The sequence below is a fragment of the Mytilus californianus genome, unplaced genomic scaffold (assembly GCF_021869535.1).
Source record: "Mytilus californianus isolate M0D057914Y unplaced genomic scaffold, xbMytCali1.0.p SCAF_5, whole genome shotgun sequence".
Taxonomy (NCBI): Eukaryota; Metazoa; Mollusca; class Bivalvia; order Mytilida; family Mytilidae; genus Mytilus; species Mytilus californianus.
In genome coordinates, this window is record NW_026262701.1 from 101,384,931 (window position 1) to 101,410,092 (window position 25,162).

Here is a 25,162-nt window from a genome sequence, read left to right on the forward strand (position 1 = left end):
ATATAATTGTAATACTACGGTTTTCTTTCATTTTCACATACATAGATAAACAACGCAATATTTGGCACAACTTTATGAAGCTTTTGAAGTTCGATGATGAGACTGATGTAGACGAAATTAAATGCCTGGCATCTTTAATGTGTTTTATGTTTTTATTACCATTGGGTAGATGCCTATGCTAGTGAACGGTTCGTCCCAGAGTGTATCAGCAGCCTAGAAGTCTTCACTTCTGTGCTGACATGAAATATCATTGATACGGTAATTTTCTGTAAACTCTTCATAAAATGTAAAAATCAATCGAAACACTAAGGTTTTTCTACCGCAAGTCAAAGATGACTAGGCCAAATTTGACTCAATATTTTTTTTTAAATGTACTTTTCAATACTCTTGAGCTTTACAATTGATTTGGCCTTTCGATTCTTTTTATTAGACTGTCACTGATGTGTCTTTATTATGATTCTTTACTGTATCAATATGGTTATTACTCACTGTCGTTATTCTTCAGGTGCGATAAATTAGTAAAAATAAGTACATGATATCAAACATGTTGTTTTGAAAAATGAGTTATTAAAATTATAATATTGAACAGCTGACTGGAGACTGTTTAATTTAATGTAAGGCCTCTAAATCAATGTTGGAGTTTATTACCTAGAATATTAATATTTCTTTTTCTTTTTTTTTTCTTTTTTTTCTGAGTTAACTACATGTATTTGAAGCATTCTTAAAATATTCATACTTTTTATCTGAGTTCACTATTTGAAGCATCATTCCAGTCAGCTATGAGGTATTTTTGGAAAATTAATTCTGTGTTGCCATTATGTTTGTGTGTGTGTTGCTTTGTTTGAATGTAATATATTGTGTTATCCATTCGTTTGATGTGTTTGAACTATTGATTATGCCATTTGATTGGGGACTTTCCTTTTTGAATTTTCCTCGGAGTTCAGTATTTTTGTGATTTTACTTTGTACCTTGTTTTATGAAGAGGGCTTACATAGGCTATGCCTGTTTCCAAATCCAATTCAATTTATTTGAATAAAATACTGTTTAAACTAAACTGATGTGTCTTATGTTGACGAAATCTGCGTCGTCGAATGGTTAATAGCTAGTGTATTTATCTGATTTAACTGTTGCTGATGTATATGTACAAGGATATCTCTTTAACCCTTTCTGGCGTGGTATTTGAAAAAGGTATACGCCTCTTTTTTTATCTTAACAGAGACGCTTGCTCACTTGTGCTCTTTATAAATTGCGCTTGTTTTTTTTTCTAAAATCTTGATAGCGTGTTCAACTTAAACATCTTATTGATATTCACAATAATTAAACACTTATGTATTATGTTCAGACTTGGTTTTTGCGAAAAATACTTGACGTGAGAATAAATTTCATACAATTTTGCATTATATCGACTGGTAGTTTTGGAAAATACCACAATTAAACATGATATATCTGTTCTCTATAACTTTACTGTATTATGTCTATATAATTAAATATACATTAGTTATCCTCCTTTAGGAGAGTAACGTATAGATATAAATAACGTGATCAAATACAAAACTGCATAGAAATATGATTAGAATATTGATCAATAGATTAATAATATGAGAGTTTCCATTGCTTGATACATATCAAGTTACTGAAGAATACACTTCAGGACACATTATCGTTCATGTTAAATGATGGACAAAAATTGTAAGCTGTTTCTTCGTTCATTTTTTTTTACACAATCCGACTAATTAACTACAAGTTAGAATATAAATCACATGATTGCAAAAATATCGCCCCAGTTGACTTAATATTCCTAATATGTTAGATGTCGTATTCACTTTAGATATCAGCCGTACATTCACGGACACAACTAATACATACTCTAACGTGGATCTGGCACATTTATTGCTTACATTCATAAAGAATAACATTAATTCTCTTGACACTATTGATGCATATACAACAGTTTCATCTTTTATTACTATGATACTGCATAGAAATAATAATCCAGCTTTGTTCTAAAGCAAATCGTCACACGAGGAATTATAGACGCTTTACTTATACCAAATGCTGAATGATGAATTAGTTTTCAGTCTTCAATCAGCCGACAGCAAAATTCTTGTAAGTTCTATTCTTTGTTTCTCCTTTGCGCTCATTTGTCTTTACTTTGGTTTACAAGCACTCAGTTCTACAGATAATACATGATATTCTGTTGTCATTAAAAAATGTGAATACTAACATTTACAATATGTAAAGACTAACATTGAATGACATCGAAGAACATTAGTGCTGGTTCATAAGCACACATTTTTGTTACTGTAAATTTTCGGCGGGTTTTATTTTTTGCTGATGATCATGTTAATTGCGCTTAAATATTCCCTACGCAAAAAGTTTGTATAAATCATTACAACAATCTAATTGTAATTAATTCTCCGCAATTGCTTCTCAATTTCGCTCGGTTGTTAATATATTGCGTTACCACGCGCGAAATATAAATATTCAAACGAAAACGAGGACCAAGTGCTTGTTTTAATCTGATTGGTTATGCTATTGATTTGAAGTGCAAATTTATCGTCGATGCAAGAATTGAACCCACACACGAATAGTATTGGCATTGTAACCTTAAAAATTACCATGCTTACATTATTCACTTATCAAAAAACACCTGACACGTAAATAGTCATTCCTGTGTATGACCATAGTATCATATATTTGACCTTCTTCTTAATTTGTCATTAAATGTCAGTAAATATGATCACATCTTCTAAAGACATTTAACATGTATTTTTTTTAGTTACATGTGATTTTAGCATTGTGTAATCATATCAGAATTTCGGACTATAAATTGTCACAATCGGGTTTGAGTGTTCATTCTGATTGTAAACCCAGAAATGTGCTTCGGACGCACCACCTTGATAAAGTGTTGTTTTAATTTACAAGCACTGGGTAGATTCCATTGGTGGTGGACAGCTAGTCCCCGTAGGTTTCATCAAACATGTAATCAGATTATGTGCCTTGCTACTGACACAATTCGTAACGTTCTTTTCTTAACTTCTAAGTTGATAAATGTAGAAATTATTTTGTAGAAACTAAGATACCAACTCCGGCAGGCAAATGCTGCGGCTCTTTATAGCTTGCTGTTCGGTGTAAGCCAAGGCTCCGTGTTGAAGGCCGTACTTTGACCGATAATTGTTTACTTTTTACACATTGTGACTTGGATGGATGGTTGTTTCATTGGCACTCATACCACGTCTTATTATTTATAAAGTTGACCTTAGGTGGATTTAGTTATTTTAGGTCACTTTTGGTCATACAGTGTCTTAAGTATTTAAGTATTTATACGTCCTTGGCTTTCAATTATTGTTTTTGATCGTTCAAGATGAAGGTAAATCCAGAAAAGCGCATCAATTCACAAAGTGTTATTTTAATTTCTGAGCGCGTTTGTTTCAAACTTAAATAATGGGATGACTAGTGCTTCGAGAACAATAGAAAATTAAGTTTTCTTGTGACTAAAGTAAAAAGATCAATGGTGTTTTACTTCATTGGCCATGGTAATCAAAAGGAATTTTGAATCCAGAATTATTTTCCATTTTTAATTATCAGTTAAACTGTGCCATATAAGATATGTGCAAATGAATATTGTCTATCATTCATTAGTTACCGAGAAAAATGTTGTCATGATTATGTGCAGTTCTTGTGTTTTATTCGCTTAAATTGTGTTTGTCCTAATAACGTCCCTTTTATAAACCACGAATGGCACAAGTGGAGCAGGACCTGCTTATATCCTTCCGGAGCACATGAGATCACCCCAGGGTTTGGTGGGGTTCGTGTTGCTCATTCTTTAGATTTTTATATAGTGTTTTGTGGAATTTTTTAGTCTTTTCGTCGTATTTTTTTCTTTTTGCCATGGGGTTGGGGGTTGTCAGTTTTTCTTCGACTTATGAGTTTGCAATGTCTCCTGGGTATCTTCGACCTCTTTTATACTAAATCATTTGAACTTGAAATATAAAAATATTCTCTGTTCTTTACAACTGTTTTTTTCGAACGCCACTGGTAAGTCTTATGTAGACGAAACGCGCATATGGCGAACCAAATTATAAGCTAGGTAGTTATCTTTGATGATTTGTTTTTATCATATGACGATTAAAAGGTCTGTTCAGGGGGAAACATATAATCAAAATATATTTACAAAAACTTATATAGATTAAACGTTTTATTATATTTTGAGCAATGATTAGTGTAGGTCGTCTCTATTATTGCACATATATGTACGGTTTTTCGAATCATTGACATTTATATGTTTTTGTCCGGATAACGTCTTAAAAGTTTCCTTCCATGATTGTAGGGTTTTATTTATTGTTGAAGGCCGTACGGTGACCTGTTGTTGCATAATTCTACGTCATTTGGTCTCTGGTGGAGAGTTGTCTCATTGGCAATCATACCACATTTTCTTTTATATTTACCTTAATTAAAATGTATTGTTATTGACTGCCTATTATAGTACATGTTTTCTGTACGTATTTTATTAACTTGTCTTGTCTTCATTTACGTGAAAATGTGACATTTACCGCATAAAGAAAATTTTGAATTGATATGCATAACAACATTATAAACCTTATGATCTAAAACTCATGGAAACTGCCGTTCTCTTCGTTTTTAGATCTAAAGAAGAATGAATACAGTTTTTATTGTTATCGGATTGCATTACTACTATTTACTAAACTATTGTTGTGAAGAGGGAACACTTTTGTAACCAGTTAACTTTTTGTATATTGATAGTCAATTCTCAAGCCATTTTATGCTATTATCTTGTCTGATTGATCGTTACAATATGATCGAATAAGGAACGTACTAATCAGTTTATGGTATAGAACCACTCATTCGGGACCGGTCAGGAAGAACAAATAACATAGTAGTACATATTTTAAAAAAAAAACAGCTTCTACGCATAGTTTAACTTTGAAATATGCAAATATTTGGTTAATTTTCGAATGAAAGGAAAGCTGAATGACCTGGGACCAGTGTTGGACACTTCTTTTTTTTTCATTTTCAATGATAAAAAACGTATGAAATTAAAATAGAAGGCCTATTTCCCAGATCAGAAGTACCTGTATTTCACTTCCGAACTTCCGGGAACCAGTTCGCTCTTAAATGCAATAAAAGGTATATGGGTTATGTTTAGCACGAGCCAAGCTTAGGTATTGTTTTCACATGAATTGACTGTCACTTTTTTAAGGTTTATGACCCCTTCTGTGGCCTGTGAATTATGAACTTTTCAAACTGCAATAGTATCAAAACAGCAAAGATAATGAATAATAGAGATGGGCCATTTTGTACATATACCAAGGGGAAACGTCGTGCAAAGCATAATTATTGATAGTGTCATTGCATTTAATAGAAAAAGGTAATTTGGTGAAAATACAATCAAGAATTTTGTAGAAAATCCACAGACTTTAATACAGAGATTTTTGTTATAAAATTTGAAACATAGTTTACTCACTTGTTTTTCTATGATCAGCTAGCGTTTATTGTTTACAAAAAGTTCTAAACAACCTTTAAATTCCAAAACTTGATTTGGTCCATGTTTATATTTATTTTAACCAATATCTAAATTTATACACTTGTTTTAAGGAAATCATTGCTAGCACTGCATGCAATTATCCTCTATCTATCAAGTACCGAATTGCCAAATATGAGAGTACAAGGGGAAAGTCTGTGGATTTTCTATAAAATTTCCTTATGTTTAGCATTGAAGCAAAACAAGGGTACATAATCCTTAATTATATCGATTTTATTTGATATGCCTATAAATGGATTTACTTAGTTTTTCAGATAGAATAGATCTGTCAGAATTTATAATTGTTGGTTTCAACGTATAAGGAGTAAAACCGGTAATTCATTGTCCTATAGCTTTCTATTTTAAATTTTGAAATTTCCGGCATTCATAGCTGTATTGTCATCATAGATACCAGGATTAAAATTTTGTACGGAAGCTTACACGCGATTCGCCTACAAAAGACTTGTGAAGCTCGAATCAAAATCTGATTTGTTGACCCTTTCGTGCTCTGGATCATGTCAAGTAAAGAATTCCTCGGGCGGGTTCAATAAAATAGTTTCATGAAAAAAATTGCAGTAATATTCATTCAAAATTTAAGGGGAAAATTAGACATTTTTTAGCTGAAGCACTCTCTGGGAATGCTCAAAATATTTGCACAAAATCGTCTTTAGGTATAAAAATATGCATTTACCTTCATAATTTCTTTTTCATTGATGTCTACAGATATTCTAGTATAAAGAGGATTTATCTGGATTCGGACCACATTATATGTCAAACTGTTTAACCCGTCTTTCTTGAATCTCTTATAGCCATTTTCTAGAAGTTTGTATCTATAGAAGTAAGAAAAATGTAAAAACAACGTATATCATAAGATTCAGCAATGTATGAGTCTGATATTTAATGAACTTTTCTATTTTAAAGTGGCTGTATTCTAACTTGACAATTATGCAAATGAAAACGTGTTCAAATACGAAATACTATATCACACAAACAAGATCCAATGTCTGCTGCATATTTATTTGTCATTTTTCAATATAAATTTACCTCTTTGTATTGTGTTTGTTTCCCTTCTCTTTGCCATGTCTCAACATTGTATATCTTGCTACTTTATTCGAATGTCTTGTAACTGTGAAGTTAGCGTGCATAAGCCTGAAAAAGTGAAATGTCAATGAATAATTTGAGGACGTCATATTACAACATGCAAGTCTTAAGATATATCAACGCATGGCTATTTTCAAATATATAGTTTAAATATAAAGAGTGGATGATTGTTATTCATGTTTTGGAATCTTAAGGCTTTCTGGTTATACGGCAATATAAGTCTTGTTAAATTCATTGAATGACTATATAATTTCTGATAAATTACTTCGTAATTTTGTTTGTAAATTTGTGTCTATCACTCTTTCAATCTAGTTAAAACTAAATCTCCGCACTTGCTCCTCGTTGTTTATATGTCGCGCTCCCCCGCGCGACATATAAACAACGAAGAGCAAGTGCGGAGATTTAATTTTAATTAGATTGTCACTCTTTCAATTCATTAAGTCATCTGTTCCGTATATTATAGCAGTAAATGTCTTGTAAAATTCAGTGAATGACTACGTGAATTCGGATAAATGTTTTCATGATTGTTTTGTGTGTTACTTTTTGTCTCCCTTTTTTTCTATTTATGAACTCACCTGTTCCACATATCATCGTCTTCTCCTCCCCAACCAAAAAATTTGTTGGAAAATCCATTGACACTTTGTAGCTGGCTTTTAGATAAAGCTGACGCGCCACCAAATATAGCTTTATATGGTAATCTGTAAAAACAATGATTTAAAATGAGACAGCTATCAACCAAAAGATCAATTATGTGAACAACTACAGGTTTACGTCGACCTTCAACAATGAGCAAAATCAGAACCGTAAAGAAGACTATAAATGGCCTTATGAAACAAATAGAAAGACAAAAACTAACGGTTTCATTTAAAGGGACATTAGCTGCGATTAAGACAAATCATTTAAGATAGGATTATTTTCTGTTTCAAACATTCATAAAAGCAGTCAATTAGGTTCAGTTTTGTTAAAATAAACTCAATTACATCGCTCATGTATTGTTGTATTGCAAATCAATAATATAACTCATTTGAATCCGTATCATGTAATCTTTAATTTGACCTTTAGTTGGAGATGGGTTACGCATGTGCTAACCGTGTTCAGTTATTAAAAAGAAAAGAATGTCAACATTAAAAAGAGAAACCAGGATGAACCATCCCGTTGTAGTGATTCAGTCTTCAAAAATAAATCCTTCTTATACAGGCAAAAACGATGATTTGCATATATTTTAATCTATAAAATGAAATAAAAAAGACTTAGAAAAATCATAATTGTACGATTTCACTTGCTTGGCTGTCCTTTTTTTATTTATGTTCAGATCAGGTCATTGACCATCGACAGTCTTCGGATGTCATCTCGATGGTTAATTAGATGGCATCTGGTCTAACATACGCACGAAATGCTGATGCATTATAACTAGGGATTTTTCAATTTCAAAAGCTTTATTTATAGACAAATATTAGAATACAGAAAACATAAGATCTATTGAGCTTTTAATCGTCTTATAATAACAAAACATTTAAAGAATGCACGTTTAAAACAAAGCAAACACACAAGAACTACATAATAAAGCAAATCATTGAAAGGAGCATACATATACATGTAAATATATATACATAAATTACATGAAAATGTTAATTAGGTAATAATATGTAGATATAATAATAGTACTTTAAGCAATTATTGTTAAAAGCATATAAAGCTGTTTAAAACACATGAAGCAGTAAAGCACTATAAATTAATGCATTAATTTTTTGCAGATATTGCGTTGGCATAAACTACCATTCCCGGTAACAATGAGCTTAGAAAATTGGTTAAAATTGTTCTTCTCTAAAACTCTGGGGTAGTTCATTCCATTTATTTTTGCAGCTGTGTAGCAAAAGGAATTCATGCCATAGCTTGTTGTTCTTGTCTGTGAGTGCCATATATCTAATGGAATATTTGTTACTTTTTATATTAATCAAATTATGATGGATTCTTTTTGTTTATGATCTTAAAAGTTTCCATAGTTATTGCTCGTCATCTTCTGACTTTAAGAGATGGAAGGTTTGAAAATGCTAATAATAAACCAGGCCGTTAGTTTTCTCGTTTGAATAGTTGCACATTTGTCATGTAGGTGCCGTTTATAGCTTACTACGCGGTATGGGTTTCTCTCATTGTTGAAAGCCGTACGGTGAACTATAGTTGTTTACTTCTACGTCATCTGGAGCGTTTTCTCTTTGGCAATCATACCACATCTTCTTATTTAAATGCATTACAGGTTCATAGTACTTCCTTTCAAAAACATTGATCCACGTATATTTACGAAAGCAGTTACTTAAATATATCCATCTTGTCACATCAAAATGAGTATAACTTAAAAATCGGAGTTCGGTCTGCTGTTAATCGATTAGTGGTTAAGGTAGATTTGGGTCTATATTAAAAAAGAAAATAAGACATCGAATGTTATAAACGAAGACATTCATTGTGATATTTTGGAAGCACGCTAAGAATAAAGAGGTAGTGTCAGATTTTCCCTGCATTTGTTTCACTCATAGTATCAAAATCAATTTTAAAGTTTCAAAACATTCTGGATTTTGAAAATGAAAGACGCTAAATATTATTCAAAAAAAATTTTAAATCATGTTACATACATTCAAGACATCTAATTGTCATTCAGTGCAAAACGTTGCTGTTGGGGGCAATTTTTATACAAAATTACAACATATGTTTTAAATATCTTTTTAAAGTTCTATGGAAATTTGGGTATCAATGTTTGCATATATTAATGATGCCAACCCCGGCTTGGAAAACAAAAATAGCTAATGAAGTACCTTCGAAAATATCTGCAAAATAACTACATATGAGAAGAATGTAAATTCTACGGTTATCTTAAGCGGGATTTTCACTTAAGTCAAAAGCTTGTACGCTTGAAACGTTTTTTGGAACAACTAGATATAAGAAGATGTGGTATGAGTGCCAATGAGACAACTCCAACGTCAACATTCTCGTCTAATTGGGGACGTCCTCCCAGCATTTTGAGACTACCAATTTTTAAAATTTTAATATCATTTTGTATATCAAAATTAGCAAGGGATAAGGTGTTGTCATTAGCATAAATAAATATACATGTGGACATGATGTGGTACTATTCAATTGTCTATTACATCAAAAATATCATTAAAAATGCACAGTGGTTTTTTTCCTGGACCCCTAACTAACCCCCGCTAGTAACTTAATTTGGAAAATATTGATTGTTCGGTATAGACATATAGCATTGAGGGAATGTTTTTAAATGCATTAAAGTATGCATGTAGTACTGGGAGTGTTGTTTTCCTCAACAATGGATGGTGTCTTCTGTGTGTCAATAAAATTGAGAATGGAAATGCGTCAAGGAGACAACAACCCAACCAAAGAGCAGAAAACAGACCAAGGCAACCAATCCATCGGTCTTCAACACAGCGAGAAAATCCCGCACCGGAGGCGGGCTTCATCTGGCTCCTAAACAATAATGTATACTAGTTCAGCTAATGGACGTCACATTAAACTCCGAAACATATAAATGAAATAAATAAAAACAAACATACAAGACTAAACTGGCAAAAATGCGGCGGGGTTAAACATGTTTACAATGAATGGTGTCTTGTGTGTCAACAATGAATGGTGCCTTCTGTGTGTACTGACTTTGGGCCTACTGGAAATATTGACTGGAGAATTAAAATAGCCATTTATCATGGTTACATTGACATTGATACCATTAGTCACTTCACTTTTCAAAATTTTCCGTTCTTAAAGCTTTTCAACTTCGTATTTGATTTGGCTTTCCAACTGTTTTGAATAGAGCGCCAGTGATGAGTTTTATATGTATTATACATGACGTTTTTTCTCCCCAAAAATGACTATCCTGTACGATTGTTTACCGTTTATTTGCATGAAAGGTCAATTCACTTTTAGGACAGAACTCTCATACACATTTTTTTAACCCGGAAAAGCAATGTAGGATAACAAAACTTGCAGCCAGCTTGAACCCCACCTTCTAACTATGTTATTTAAGTTTTTTTTTATCCTACATCGATCTTTTGATGTTCTCCCTTATGTTCGATCACATTCAACTTCTATGATTTTACCTGTATTTGAATTTATCAACGGCTGCTGACAAATGTCTTGGTTGTGTTGTGCAGGTGTATGAATTTCTGTCATCCTCCGGTAAAAGGTCAACATCGTGAAATACAAAACATGTAAACTTGTGAATTTTTATCGATTCTGCATAACCTATGTTCATCAACATGGCACGATTAAATTTAGAAGTACCAATCTGAAAAACAAATTAAATCTATATAGTTAAAGCGCAACGTTTTGTGGTTTGAACAATAAAATGTCATCGTATAAATACAAGAAGATTGGGTAAATTTTAAGGTGAAATTTGAATGTATCAAATTATGGTTGACATAATCGAATTTCACTTTCTAAAAAGTTAATAAAATTAACATTATATGAAACATTTTTTGAAAGAAAATATTTGTAAGGTTACTGAAAAATTATACCATCTAACTAATCTAATATCGTCTTTATATTACCTGCTCAATAACATATAGCCCGTAGTCAAGTTGTTGTCGTCTTAAGAAGGGGTGTATATTATATAGAAATGTTTTTAGGTGTTGGTCTCTGTCTCTGAATGGTATAATCACGGCAACATGGTGACGGGGAATGCAACCATCAGGGCTGTAACGACCACCGTTCTTGACCCATGACAGAGCTGTCTTTAATTTTGTAGTAGTTGGTATGGATAAATAAGGAGTTTTTCGTCCAACTGAAAATAAAATTGTAGTCAAGTCCTTGTGCTTTATTGAAGTTTGTCATACTCAGGTTTTTCAAGATTTTTTCGTTTTCTGTTATTATATCAAATATAGTTAGTTTTCCTTTTTTCACATTTCGTTATCAATTTCGGACATTTTATATCTTATTATACAGAACGGATTTAATTTGCTCATTGTTGAAGGCCGTACATTAAAAAGCTGTTTATGTCATTTATGAATAGTTATCTCATTGGCTTTAATACCACATCTCATTATTGTTAAGTATACATTCATTTGTTCCTTTAAGCATGATTTGTATTAGTACTTGGTGTTGATTTGATTTGCTTATTTAACGTCTAGTGGCAAATATTAGAATAGAAAATGGAAATGGGGAATGTGTCAAAGAGACAACAACAATGCATGCATATTTAGGATGAATAAATTAACAATATTAAAACATGTAAGATCTGTGGGTCGAACAAGATGAACAATAAGACCCACCGGATTGTTGTTACAAGCGCTATTTAACATGCATAGAGCGTAACACTATTCCTACATGTACCATCGGATTTAACGTACGAATTCCAACCAAACTTTAGAAAAATTGTAACAAAGAACACAAATAAAAAAACGGTAGTGGGTCCGGTTCCCGAAAAGGTAAAAACAATTTCTGTCTAATAGATAAAAGAAGATGTAGTATGAGTGCCAATGAGACAACTCTCCATCCAAGTCACAATTTGTAAAAGTAAACCATATTATAGGTCAAAGTATGGCCTTCAACACGGAGCCTTGGCTCAAACCGAAAATTAACACGAAAGTACGATTTGAGAGTACTCGCAGTTACAGAAAGCTAGTTAAAAGCCAAAAACAATTAATAATAAAAAATCATGCATCAGAGACTAAAATCAACTAAAACACATCCCAGGGATTTACTGTTTTAACGTCATGGACAGTCAAAGAAGACATGACTTGTGCAATGCCAAAATAAAAGTATCGACAGGTAGTAGAATAGTAAGGAGTTAACCTGTTGATAAATATGTATAATATAATATATAGATAGAGTAATCTCTATATAGAAAATGAACGTGGATGTGTATTTATACATCCCCAAAAAAGCGTTTGAAAAGAATACAAATTTAGTTATGTTTTAATTTGCTGATGACAAAATCGATATTTGTGCCAATGTAAACTTTATTCAAAGATCTAATTACAACATTGGTAAGATATAAGTTTATTTAAAAGTTCGATGAGTTTACACGGATCACATAGTGATTTCCGCGCTTTTAGTACAATATTACCGTGAAATTTAGGATGTGAAATACCGTTTTATGTATGACATCTTTGGCGTTATTCATGGTGCAAGTATGTCTAACCTTTTGATACTTTAAATACCAAGAGGTTCTAATAAATTAAATTTTGAGTCATTCTTACCAAGTTTAGGGGATGTTTCTGGACATGAAAGAAAGCAGTTGGTTTTGTCCTTAATATCTGTGCAATTTTCATTGTTGCCAACATAACTCGCATGACCTGCTGGTGAATTCATCACAGTGTATAGTTTATTCCGATAATTGTCCATAGATCCAGTTTTATTTGTTGATGAAATCTTTCTGGAGAAATGTCCTTCTTGTATTTGCCTAGATATTCTGTTGACTACATGATAAGCTGTTTTCTTGACGGAAAAGTTAATGGCTAACTGAACTACAGTTTGAAATGAAAGACAAATTAGTTATTTCATTGTACATATATAGGTTTTAATATTTTCTTTATTCATCATGTAATTTAACAGTACACAAATATGAATATGAATATATTTCGTTTAATATGAATGAACAGAGATGTTGGGTACACGTCAATTAGACCCAACCCAACAACAAAAGAAACATTTATAAAAAAATTAGAAAACATACTTTTCCAACCCCCAACATATTATCCGTACAAAAGCTACTTCCTCTAGTAAGAGTTAAATGTACAACATGTGCGACATTGCGATTTTTATATTTCTAAATGATTTGTTTTATTTTATTTGATGTAACAAGTTAGGATGGCGTTCAATACCAGCTTTGCAACGTAACATTAAATGTCGGTTCTTTTGCGAGATTGGTGGATAATTGTTGCATTGTTAAAGTCCATTAGCAAATATTACAAGCAAATATTTCATCCATATACAAGTGACCATACATATATGAAGTACTAAGTTCTACAAAGTTAGTCGATCGTTTTATTATCGAAATCTTAGTAAACTTTATCGAATATAATGATATATATATTTTGTTGGTACTCCACTTCACTTCAGTCTTTATATACTTTTTAGCAAATGACCGAAGAGTCAATAAACAGCTAAACGGCCCTCGGTACATTGCACACTTAATACAATAATTACTTGTAAATAGGCCGTATCCATAAGACTGGTCAATAACGCTACATAATTCGTCCCTTTGGCAGAATTCATACTTGGAAATATAGCCCTATGTAAAAGAATCTATTGCCCTTATTTCATTTAAGAAAGCACACATTTAAATCTAGTGCGTACACTTTATTTGTATACAATGTTACTTCTTAAATGCCAATCGAAAAACATATTACAGCACTAATATGAAATAATTGTTAGATATCAATGCAGTTCATGGCGGTTGTTAATTTAAAAAAAAACTCACTATGAATTGACAGAAAAAACAAAGACAACACAAGCAAGATTATGAGTCTATTCAGATATTTCTTCATCTCTTCCATGTGTATCAATATGAGATAATTACATCAATATTTCTGTTGTTGATTTCAACTGCAATAACACCATCTTGACCCTACAACTGTCAACAGAAAGATCAAAACTGTTCATTAATTATGCATGCGTTTGGTATATTTAAGAATTGATTTGTATTTTAGATTTCAGTTTTATCTCAACCTACATAAACAGTGTCCACTGCAGAAACAAAAACAAAAAACACACAAAAACAAAGACAAAAAAATATACAAAAACAAAGGCAAAAAACATACAAAAACAAATAAAAACCACCAAAACAAAACAAAAACAAAACAACAAACAAAACAAACAAAAAAGCAAAAAGGCATGGCACTAAGAAAAATAATAAATCCAACTGGATAGCTGAGTTAACATCCTTAAAAAACGCAATTCCAAAAGATTGGTTACAATGTCTTAGATCAGAGAATTCCACGAGAAGTAGAGTCAATGTTAAAAGACAATGTTTGTCAATAAGTGGTAATTATATTGACATTTCTTTTTTGTCAAATAAGTTATTATATGACAGATTAGTAAAGAAAAAGGTTGTGAAACCGATTGGTATAAATGTATGGTTAAATGTATTACCATTACAGACAGAATTTCATTTGAAACCATTGTACAACTTTATTTTTTACTATTTAGAAGAAAATAAATTGAAGATGTATCGATGGAAACTTTTACAAAGTATATTACCTACTAAGAAGTTATTGTTTAGATGGAAGGTAACAGACACTGATTTATGTAACAAATGCTTTACGGAAGAAGATTATCATCATTATTTTATATCGTGTTCTTTTTTAAACAATTTTTGGAGAAAAATTCATAATGTATTGCAAAAAGTAAATATAGAAAAAGCTATCACATAAAAAGATATTGTTTTTGGCTATAAAATATCAGATAAATATTACTTTGGCTTTAACTATCTTATAACTATTATTGGATTTTCATTTTATAAATCCTACTATGTATCTGATCAGAAAATGAAAGGACTTGATGTATTTTTGTTGTTGTTAGAGAATTTACAAAACGAATGTATTATACAAAGAAGTTAGAAGAAGTTAAATTCTTAGTTAATGTGAAAAAACAGTTATTAGATTGATGTTTTATTTATTAATATAATAGAATTGAAAATTATACTTATTCTTCACAAGAAGCTTGGACCTGTTGAAGACATTGTAACAAGCAACTAATGGAAATAAAGAAATTTTAAATTAAAAAAAAAAAGAAAGAAAAAAAAAAAGCTCCTACCTTGGGGAAAATGTATATGTGCATATTATAGAAACAAAACCAATTTTTAATTATACACTCGAAAGGACATATTACTGAAACAAGTTCTATGTACATTCTAGACATGAAAATGGTGACAAGAGTTCACAGTCTCATATTTATTACAAAATTATTCCAAAATAAATTAAATATTTATTTATATGTATATCATATGATTTGTTAAGACGACCTGCATTGACCACTATCTTTACTTATTGTTTCATTAAACCTGTCTTTACTTATTGTTTCATAAAACCTGTCTTTACTTATTGTTTGATAAAATCTGTCTTTACTTATTGTTTAATAAAATCTGTCTTTACTTATTGTTTAATAAAATCTGTCTTTACTTATTGTTTAATAAAATCTGTCTTTACTTATTGTTTGATAAACTTCTATCTGCTTATTGTTTCATCAAATTTGTTATTTTTTTATTGGTTATTTAAAATCTGTCTTGACTTATTCATTAGTAAAGTCGCTTAAATTAGTAGATGTTATATTGCACTATTCAAACTTTATATATCCAAAGCGTATTGATAGTGCGATGAAGATGACAAAAATTGAACAAAAAAAAAAACAGTTGATAGGATAAAAAAATGTCGAATAAATCCTTGTAATACAGTTTTTTTTTTTTATATTATTCCCATCCTCTTTAATAAGAAAACTTAAAACTGCTTAAATTATTTTATAGTAATCTTATCTTTTTTCTTCAAACGAGTTTTTTAACAATATTTTACTGTAAAATTAAATCTAAATCCGTACCTTAATGTGTCCGTCGAAGTATTGTCCGGTCATAAGGAAGTAGAAGTCCAATGTAAGTGTCAACATAACCTCCTCAGGCCAAACGTGTCCATTCTTATAATATTTGACTCAAAACTATACATAAAGTTCTAATACACTTGAAAGTAAAAATGCTATTCATATTCATTTTGATTTTTTTTAATTACATTTAATATATGTCTTTTCATTGTTAAAAACTAGGGTCAAGAGAGAGAGAGAGAGAGGGATCAGTTTTATCGGTAAGCAATATCAAACACAAAAGGAAAAAAATGCAGTTTTAAAATATTCCGAAGAAAATGTATCATGATATTCGCAATTTTTACCCCTTGAATAAGGAAATTTTAAAAATTAAAGAAATCAATCTAGATAACATCCTTCAGATGTTCACAAGACATCGTCAGTCGGATATTTTAGATTCTGACATATTTGCTTTAAGCTTTTAGCTTCTCGCATGTTATGCAAAACTGAAAAATAGATATTTTTTTAGATCAGTCATTAATAATTTGATATGGGCCGTAGTCGTATCCAAAAAGACATTTTGCTACAAAATTTTTTATACAAATATGTTGTTTTGGGTATGCCTTCGCTCATGTGTTATGCTTGTCTGTTCATATTTTTATATTCGCCATCATGCTATCTGTTTTCCCCAAGCGTGGAATCACTTTGGAATCTTCTCTCCTTTTTCAAAAAAAAAAAATCCATTGGCTGATTGTTTGCCGATAACTGCTTCCTTTAGCGACCATCGAATTGCATAAGTACGTACCTTCTTTAATTGGTAATCTGTAACAATACAATCATGTATACATGCAGCGTAGAGAACTACGAATAGCAAACTACATAGAAATTATCTCAAAAAAAGATTTGTTTAAGAAATAATTCACGGGGGCTTGAATTTATACTGATTTTACCACGGGTTGGTCCTTTATGCCTAATATTTTACCACGAGCGATAGCGAGGGGTAAAATATCGGCATAAAGGGCAAACTCGTGGTCAAATCAGTATAAATTCAAGCCCACATGAATTGTTTCTATTCTAATAGGACAAATACGGCAATTCTTTTGGATCGAATCGCTCTAGGTGAAGGCAAACATTTGCCGTTCCCGTTATTAAACACCCTATTAATATTGACGTAAAAGAACGGAGAAAACTGAACTATTGACATGCTTAAACTATTTAAAATAACGTATTTAGATAGGTTTGGGTGAATTTAAATGATAATCTTACTTATATGTAAAAATAAATGGCTTTTAACAAATTTTATTATCGTTTGTTTATTTTTCCTTGTTTTGACGACTTTCAGTTTCACAACCGTGCATTTTCCCGTAAATTATATTACGTCATCGTTCAATGACGTCATTTACACCAATTGACGTCGGGTAGCTCATTCATAAAAAAGCATATTACGTGAGAGTATGATCGGAACAGCCCAAACAAATCATGACGTTGCCGATCAGCTGACATCAATATATTCATATTTCATCACGGGTGGGTACTCAAAGCGTTTGAAGAACGTCATATTAGAATATAAATCATTTCAGTATCATAGAAACCGATTCACTGGTTGATCGGTTGGCGATAACCGCTTCCTTTAGCGACAGTCGAATTATATACGTACTTACGTACTTCTGTTGTAAATCACGTATAAACCGGAGAGAACTACAAATAGCAAACTACAAACCAATTATCACCAATCAGTGTTGTAATTATATTATTTCAAAAATAGTTCACAATTGCAAAATAATCGTCATCGTATACAATCAAAAAAGTTATTTCTGTTTTTCAATCATATTGTTTTAGATCTAGTTGTTAATGGTCATGCACGTTTCTATAATTTTTGTGATACAATTTACGCTTATAATAACCGTACAAGTTTACATTAGTTACATAAGCACATTTACAATGTAAAATATTCCTTACACTAGTTCTAGACAGTATATATGTGCAGTAAGAAAGGAATGACAGTTAGTTTTTGGTTTTTTTTTTCTTTGTTTTTCTTGAACTTCTTTGGTTCAAACAAAATATATACTTGCAGTGATATCAGGGGATCTGGAAAGGACGGGTGCAGTGGCGGATTCAGGGGTGAAGAGGTCGTATTCCTTTTGAAAATATATCCAGTTTTAGTATAAAAGTCTAGTGAACAGCAAAATCTGGTCCAAACCCTAATTTGGCATATACTTTAAAAAGAATTATACTGATACACAAAAGAATCTCTTTTCATTATTCTAAAAAAAAATGATAAAAAGATAACTCAAGGAAAGATGAACAAAATGAGTGAGAGACAAACGATCTTTGTTTAGGTGACTATGCACGAGTATATGGTTGTTAAGAATATAATTCTGCTTCCTATGACCCCCTTACATTAAATGTATAGATTACAGAGATGTTGTTTGGTTGCAAATGAGACAACTATCCAAAAGTCAAAATTAAGTAGACTTTATAAGCACCTATAGTTTTGTTGGCAGATAGACTTGTTACCGAGACTAGTTGGGCATAAACTTAGTTCAATTCAGTTTGGTTCAAAACGGAGGTCAGGGAACTGCTCTTTCTGACGTAACTGTTGTTTTCCCTACATAAGTGATAATGTTGTGAACAATTAAATATACATTACCTAATGCATAAAAAGAAACAGCAGTACAAAACACATGACAAAAACATACACAAAATTTATAAAAAAGTATATATATATAATTGACCAATTAGCACAACAGTCTATTTTGTAAACGCAACTGATTATATTTAGAATTGTGTATATTTGTCATCTGCTGAGAAAATAATTGGTACAATAAACGCTCTAATAAAAAAAGTTAAAAAGGACAAAAAAGTACGAGGTTGAAGAGTATTGAGAACCCCAAATTCCGAAAGGTTTTGTCAAATACAGCTAAGGTAATCTATTCTTGGAGTAGAAAATCCTTAGTATTTCGAAAAATTCAGTTTTATAAACAGTTAATTTATAATTATGACCATATCAATGATAATTCATGTCAACACAGAAGTACTGACTACTGGGCTGGTGATACCCTCGGGGAGAAACCTCCACTAGGAGTGGCATTGACTTAATGATAAAGGAACCAATGAGCTACCGCTTAAATGCACTTTTACTCATATTTCAATTATGGAAATATTAAAAATCCTATTACAGAAGAATGGATAGGTCTATTTTAAATCAATTCTCTATATTCTTTAGTTCAATTTTCTTCCAAACAGGGTCAGTTAATGGTGATTTTAGCAACTCTTTTGGAAAGTCTTCTAAGCTATCTCTCGTTTAATGTGGTTCACCATTGGCTTAATATCTTTTAAAAGGCTTTAACCTGAGAAACATTATACCCGTACTATCGTAAGCGAGGCGTAAAAACTGATTGAAAAATTTATATTCTATATGACTAAGTTCAAATATCTCTAGTAAGTTGAGAAACTGAGACGGAAATTGTAAAAGATATCAACTATGCCGGATAGGCGTCCTAGGAAAAATAAGACAGATAAAACAATACTGACAATGTTAAAAGGTACCAGAAGTTCATTGATGGACTTCTGAGAGTACTTATAGAATTATAGGATAAGTATTGAAAGCATTTATTTCCAAATGTCGTCCTTTGAGTGTATATCAAATAAAGAATTGATCGAGAAAAAAATGTTCACGGCATGAACGAAATCATATTATTTAAATCGGGGAAATCTCGAAAATGACTTCAGAGTACAGTGTCAGATAACACAATAAGTGAGAGACAGACAGCTGTTTTGGTGGGTTGGTGTTGGGAAGAGTATAATATCACAAACTTGTCAAAACATTTACTAAATTTTATCATCGGTATAAAGACATCATTCGTAAATATAAATCAACGTGCAGACATCTTATACGTTCAGGTATTTCACATCCCATCTTTTATGGTAATATTCTATACAAAGCACAAAAATGTCGTCATTCACCTCAAAGGCTAACCAAATCTTTAAACAGACTTATTCAGAAGGGATAAAGTTACGATACTGTTGTCATGTCATTAGATATGGCATTTTTTTGGAATTAATATTGATTCACTCATAGGGTCTTTGCATCGTAAATAAAAACCTCTCTTCTAAAACCAGTTGTTGGCATGATATGGGTTATGTTCTTCTCGTATATTTTATGATGGTATGATATTAAACCTCTATATTGTATTGTTACTTATTGTTATTCGGAGCGGACTTCATAAGTATGGTTTACTTGTGTCCAATCCATTTTACGTTGAGTAAATAAAATATGTTTAAACTAATACTAAACCCCTGACTGGAGGGATTGTGCTTGATTTTCATATGATGAAGACATAATCTTTCAGTCAGTTTAATTGAGGTCTGGAGCTGGCATGTCAGTAACTGCTAGTAGTCCTTTGTTAATTTATGTTGATCATTGTCATTTTGCTTAGTTTCTTCTGTTACCTATTCTAACATCGGACTCGAACTCCTTTAAAACTGAGTTTTACTGTGCGTATTGCTGTGTGTTTGTTTATTCTACATTGGCTAGAAGTATAGGGTAGGGTTGCGAACTCACAAAACATGTTTAACCCCGCCGCATTTTTGAGCCTGTCCCAAGTCAGGAACCTCTGGCCTTTGTTAGTCTTGTATGTTTTTGAATTTTGATTCATTTATATGTTTCGGAGTTAAGTGTGAGATCCATTTTTATATGTCATGTCCCAGGTTGGTGCAATACATTGATTTTGGATAATTTTTGCCAAAATATTTTGTCATTAAGAAAAGTCCGTTTTGATAATCTAAACATCAAACACTTATCTCAGATCATCATTGATGCATCTTTCTTTTGCACACAATGCAAAACAAACCTTTTATAGCTTACTAAACGGTATGAGGCTCCCGCAGGGTCAAAAACGACCTGCGACCTCCGGGCTTTTTAGAGGCGACTTCCGACCTGAGGGCCTTCTGAAAACGACCTGCGACCTGTAAAATTTGGAAAAAACGACCTCCGACTTCACCCACGCTTAAAACGACCTTGCCATTTTGGGCGCGATGTAGAGAAGTATTACATGGTTGGGTATCCATCCGTACTTCCATCTGTCTGACCGTCCCATGGTGGTATCCAGATGAAAACTTGAGAACGGATCACTTGAAGATTTATTTCATTTGTTCCCAATTGTTTAGCACTATAAAGTACAAGTTATGTTCGATGTTCATCTTAAATCAACATGCAGTTTTCAAATAATGAGGGGGCGGACAGGGGGTACCTTTCTCCTTTCTCCCGTCCCTTCCCTCCTTTCTCCTGCCCCTTTTCTCCTTTCTCCCACACCTTTCTCTTGTCTCCCGACCTCAAACATGAAAAACTAATGTATAGAAATCTCGTTTTAATTAAAATCGATCAAATTTGTTGCTTTTTTTTATAGCTAGTCCCTGTCTTGTCCTTTCACAAGACAGAAGTGTTGTTTCTTCTGCTTCAAGAACCTCAATATTATTTTCACTGACTGTTAAGCTGTCTGTTTGCATTGAATTTGCAACTGAGTTTGATAAACACCGTTTCCCGATGATTTTTTTTAAAAGTAGAAATCCAAATGCTGCTAAATAAGAAGAAAAAAAATATCTGTTATTGGACTGTTTTAGAAGAAATTCGATATGATTTCGGAAGTATACCTCATGAGGATAGGCCTACGTATACATGACCATAACCGAAACACCTCGTTTAGTATAAGAAACACAGACCAGATCACTGGATTTCTATTCTAAAAATACACACACACAATAATTATACGACAAGCATGGAAATGTGAATGTCTTAAAAAATATGAAAATAAATTCTGAAAAATGTATTCCACAACAAGAAATATGTATCCTATGCTGAGTATACCAGCTCCAAATTACTCTAAATATATGCACATAGAAAATGGAATTAATTACGAAGGATTATAATAAGATATACTGGATTGGTCCTGGACCTGATTGATTTTAATATAGGTTCAAGTTAATTTACGCTTCGGTGTACAGGAATGGTTGTATTTTTGTTTGTTTGAGCTGGACATGTTGTACAGGTACAGATGATGAAAAATGCACCATTTCATAAAACGGTGAGTCAAAACGATTCATAAATGATTAACAAAGGTGTCTTTTTGGGGAGGGACACATTTCTGACATGACTCCATGAGCGTCGGAAAAATTCAGAGGGTATTTGCGATCTTTAAAAGAGATTTTATAACAAGTACATTTGGTTGATACATTCAACAACATCTTCCGTTATCTAGATGATATTTTTTCGTTAAATAATCCAGAGTTCTCTAAATATACTACCGAAATTTACCCAATAGAACTTACTTTAACTAAATCTAACATAAACAGCAGTAGTTGTCCTTTTCTGGATTTGGACATTTCAATCTCTAAAGGAAAACTCCATACGAAAATTTACGACAAAAGAGACGATTTTTCATTCCCTATTGTTAATTTTCCTTTTTTAGACGGCGATGTTCCTTTGGCTCCATCATACGGTGTTTATATATCCCAACTCGTTCGTTATGCCCGTGTGTGTAGTGATGTCATAGATTTTAACGAACGTAATCAATGCATCACTGGTAAATTATTAAATCAGGGATTTCGTTACCATAAATTACGTAAAACTTTTGCTAAGCCAAGTTCTTTCATAGATACAAAGTAAATTTGGCTGTACTTGTAGAAAACTGATTAAAAACGGTATTTCACATCCTAAATTTTACGGTAATATTGTACTTAAAGCGCGGAAATCACTATGTGATCCGTGTAAACTCATCAAACCTTTAAACAAACTTATTAGTAAAGGTTATCTTACCAATGTTGTAATTAGATCTTTGAATATAGTTTACATTGGCACTAATATCGATTTTGTCATCAGCAAATTAAAACATAACTAAATTTGTATTCTTTTCAAACGGGATGTATAAAGACACACCCACGTTCGTTTTGATCTATAAAGAGGTTAAACTCATAACTATCCTACTGTCTGTCGATACATTTATTTTTGGCATTGCACTAGTCATGTCTTCTTTGACTGTCCATGACGTTAAAATACTAAATCCCTGGGATGTGTTTTAGTTGATTTTAGTCTCTGATGCATGATTTTTTATTATTAATTGTTTTGGCTTTTAACTAGCTGTCAGTAACTGCGAGTACTCTCAAATCGTACTTTCTTGTTTATTTGACCTGTTGATACTAATTGTATTGCTTTTTTGTTATTTAATGTTATTCAGGTTTATATCTGGTCTATATACCAGCTTTTATAAGTGTTTGGTATTACTATAAATTTTCACTTCGTAGTATGAACATCAAAATTATTTATTTTGTAAAAATATTTCCTTTCTCTATTGGAACTGTATACGTATACCTAACAACAAAATTATTTTCATTTACCTGTGTTTAAAGTTATTGCAAACGGCTGATATTTTTGTTCGAGCAGATTGTTTTTCTTTAATTGTTTAACATTTCATACCGATATAACATGTTACTTTTATTATTCTTCCCTTAGTTTATTTATCATTGTATTTACATTGTATCATAGGTCAAATTTATTTGTTCAGTGTATGTTCAATGGTGTTAATATGTCTTTTGATTGAGTTAAGCTATTTCAGTTGATATTTTATAGTGTGTCTTTCTATGTTGTGATGTTACACTATTGTTTCAGAAAAAGGGTGAAGGTTTGGTACCATTAAAACGTTTAAACCCGCTGTATTTGTTTGCACCTGTCCTAAGTCAGGAATCTGATGTTCAGTAGTTGTCGTTTGTTGATGTGGTTCATAAGTGTTTCTCGTTTCTCGTTTTTTATATAGATTAGACCGTTGGTTTTCCCGTTTGAATGGTTTTACACTAGTAATTTTGGGGGCCCTTTATAACTTACTGTTCGGTGTGAGCCACGGCTCCGTGTTGAAGACCGTACTGTGACCTATAATGGTTTACTTCTATAAATTTTGACTTGGATGGAGAGTTGTCTCATTGGCACTCATACCACATCTTCTTATATCTACATATACAAGTATGTATGTTAAATAAAAGTGTTGTAAATGGAGATATGGGAGATTCAATAAGACTGCAACTGGCCAATTAACAACACAAAAAACAAAGACATCTAGATAACACAGGACAAATGCAGAATGGACGAGAATTTTTATACTGCTAATTTGTAGATTTAGAAAAGATAATTTGGTCCCTTGAATTTGAAAGTTAATAAGTATATTTACTATAGTAAGTATAACATCTATCAAATGATAACATCACACGTTAACAACATTAGTCATATTAATTACAATACAAACATGCATATGTCAATCTCGTAAGGTACAAATTTGTTAGTCTTTAAACAACTCAGAAGAAAACTCAAACCATTATGAAATAAGGAGATGTAGTGCCTATGAGACATCTTTCTATCAAAGACAATATTATGTTTTGTCACAAAATGCCTTATAAAATAGACCATCACCAGATACGCTTAATATATTTTGGTCCCGGAAGCATACTGTTTTACCCGTGTCCGTATGACCGCCCGTCCCTGACTTGGTATATATAACTGAGGGTTTATTCAGTTTATTTCTTCTTGCTAAGATTTTAAGTTTCAACTTTAAATTATGTACCAGGTGTTAGTACATATACCAAAAGTGCGCATATTGTCAGGATTTTGGTTTGTTTTTTGTTTTAAATGTCAGGTTGCTTAATTTGGCATTTTGATAATATATAAATGCACGCAGAATACATAGCCCTGCTTACTCCTTCTACGACTACATGAACAATTTCAAGCTTGAACTTTTATATGCACCGAGTGTTTTACTTATATAGCGGGTGCATATATATTCTAAGGATTTTATATTGTATAATTTTTCACGAATGACAGAATGTTGAACTTTGTCAGTCTTTTCAAGTGAAATTTTGAATACAATTTGTAAGGTGCCTTTATATATTATCAAAATGTTAAAATGAGCAAACTCATTAAAAAAAATCACACGTTTACACCATACAATATACTTGATTAAGAATATG

General features: G+C 31.9%; 1 protein-coding gene across 1 annotated transcript; it reads right to left on the minus strand.

The window, feature by feature from the left end:
* Window positions 1-1,445: 1,445 nt before the first annotated feature.
* LOC127702162 (beta-1,4-galactosyltransferase 1-like) lies at window positions 1,446-13,104 on the minus strand. Its single transcript, XM_052206268.1, has 7 exons — window positions 12,844-13,104; window positions 11,194-11,426; window positions 10,744-10,931; window positions 7,219-7,341; window positions 6,587-6,691; window positions 6,234-6,372; window positions 1,446-2,173 (listed from the first exon to the last, which is right to left on the minus strand). Exons 1-7 carry the CDS (start codon window positions 12,986-12,988, stop codon window positions 2,168-2,170), a joined length of 939 nt encoding a protein of 312 aa, XP_052062228.1. The 5' UTR covers window positions 12,989-13,104; the 3' UTR covers window positions 1,446-2,167.
* Between the last annotated feature and the right edge of the window lie 12,058 nt (window positions 13,105-25,162).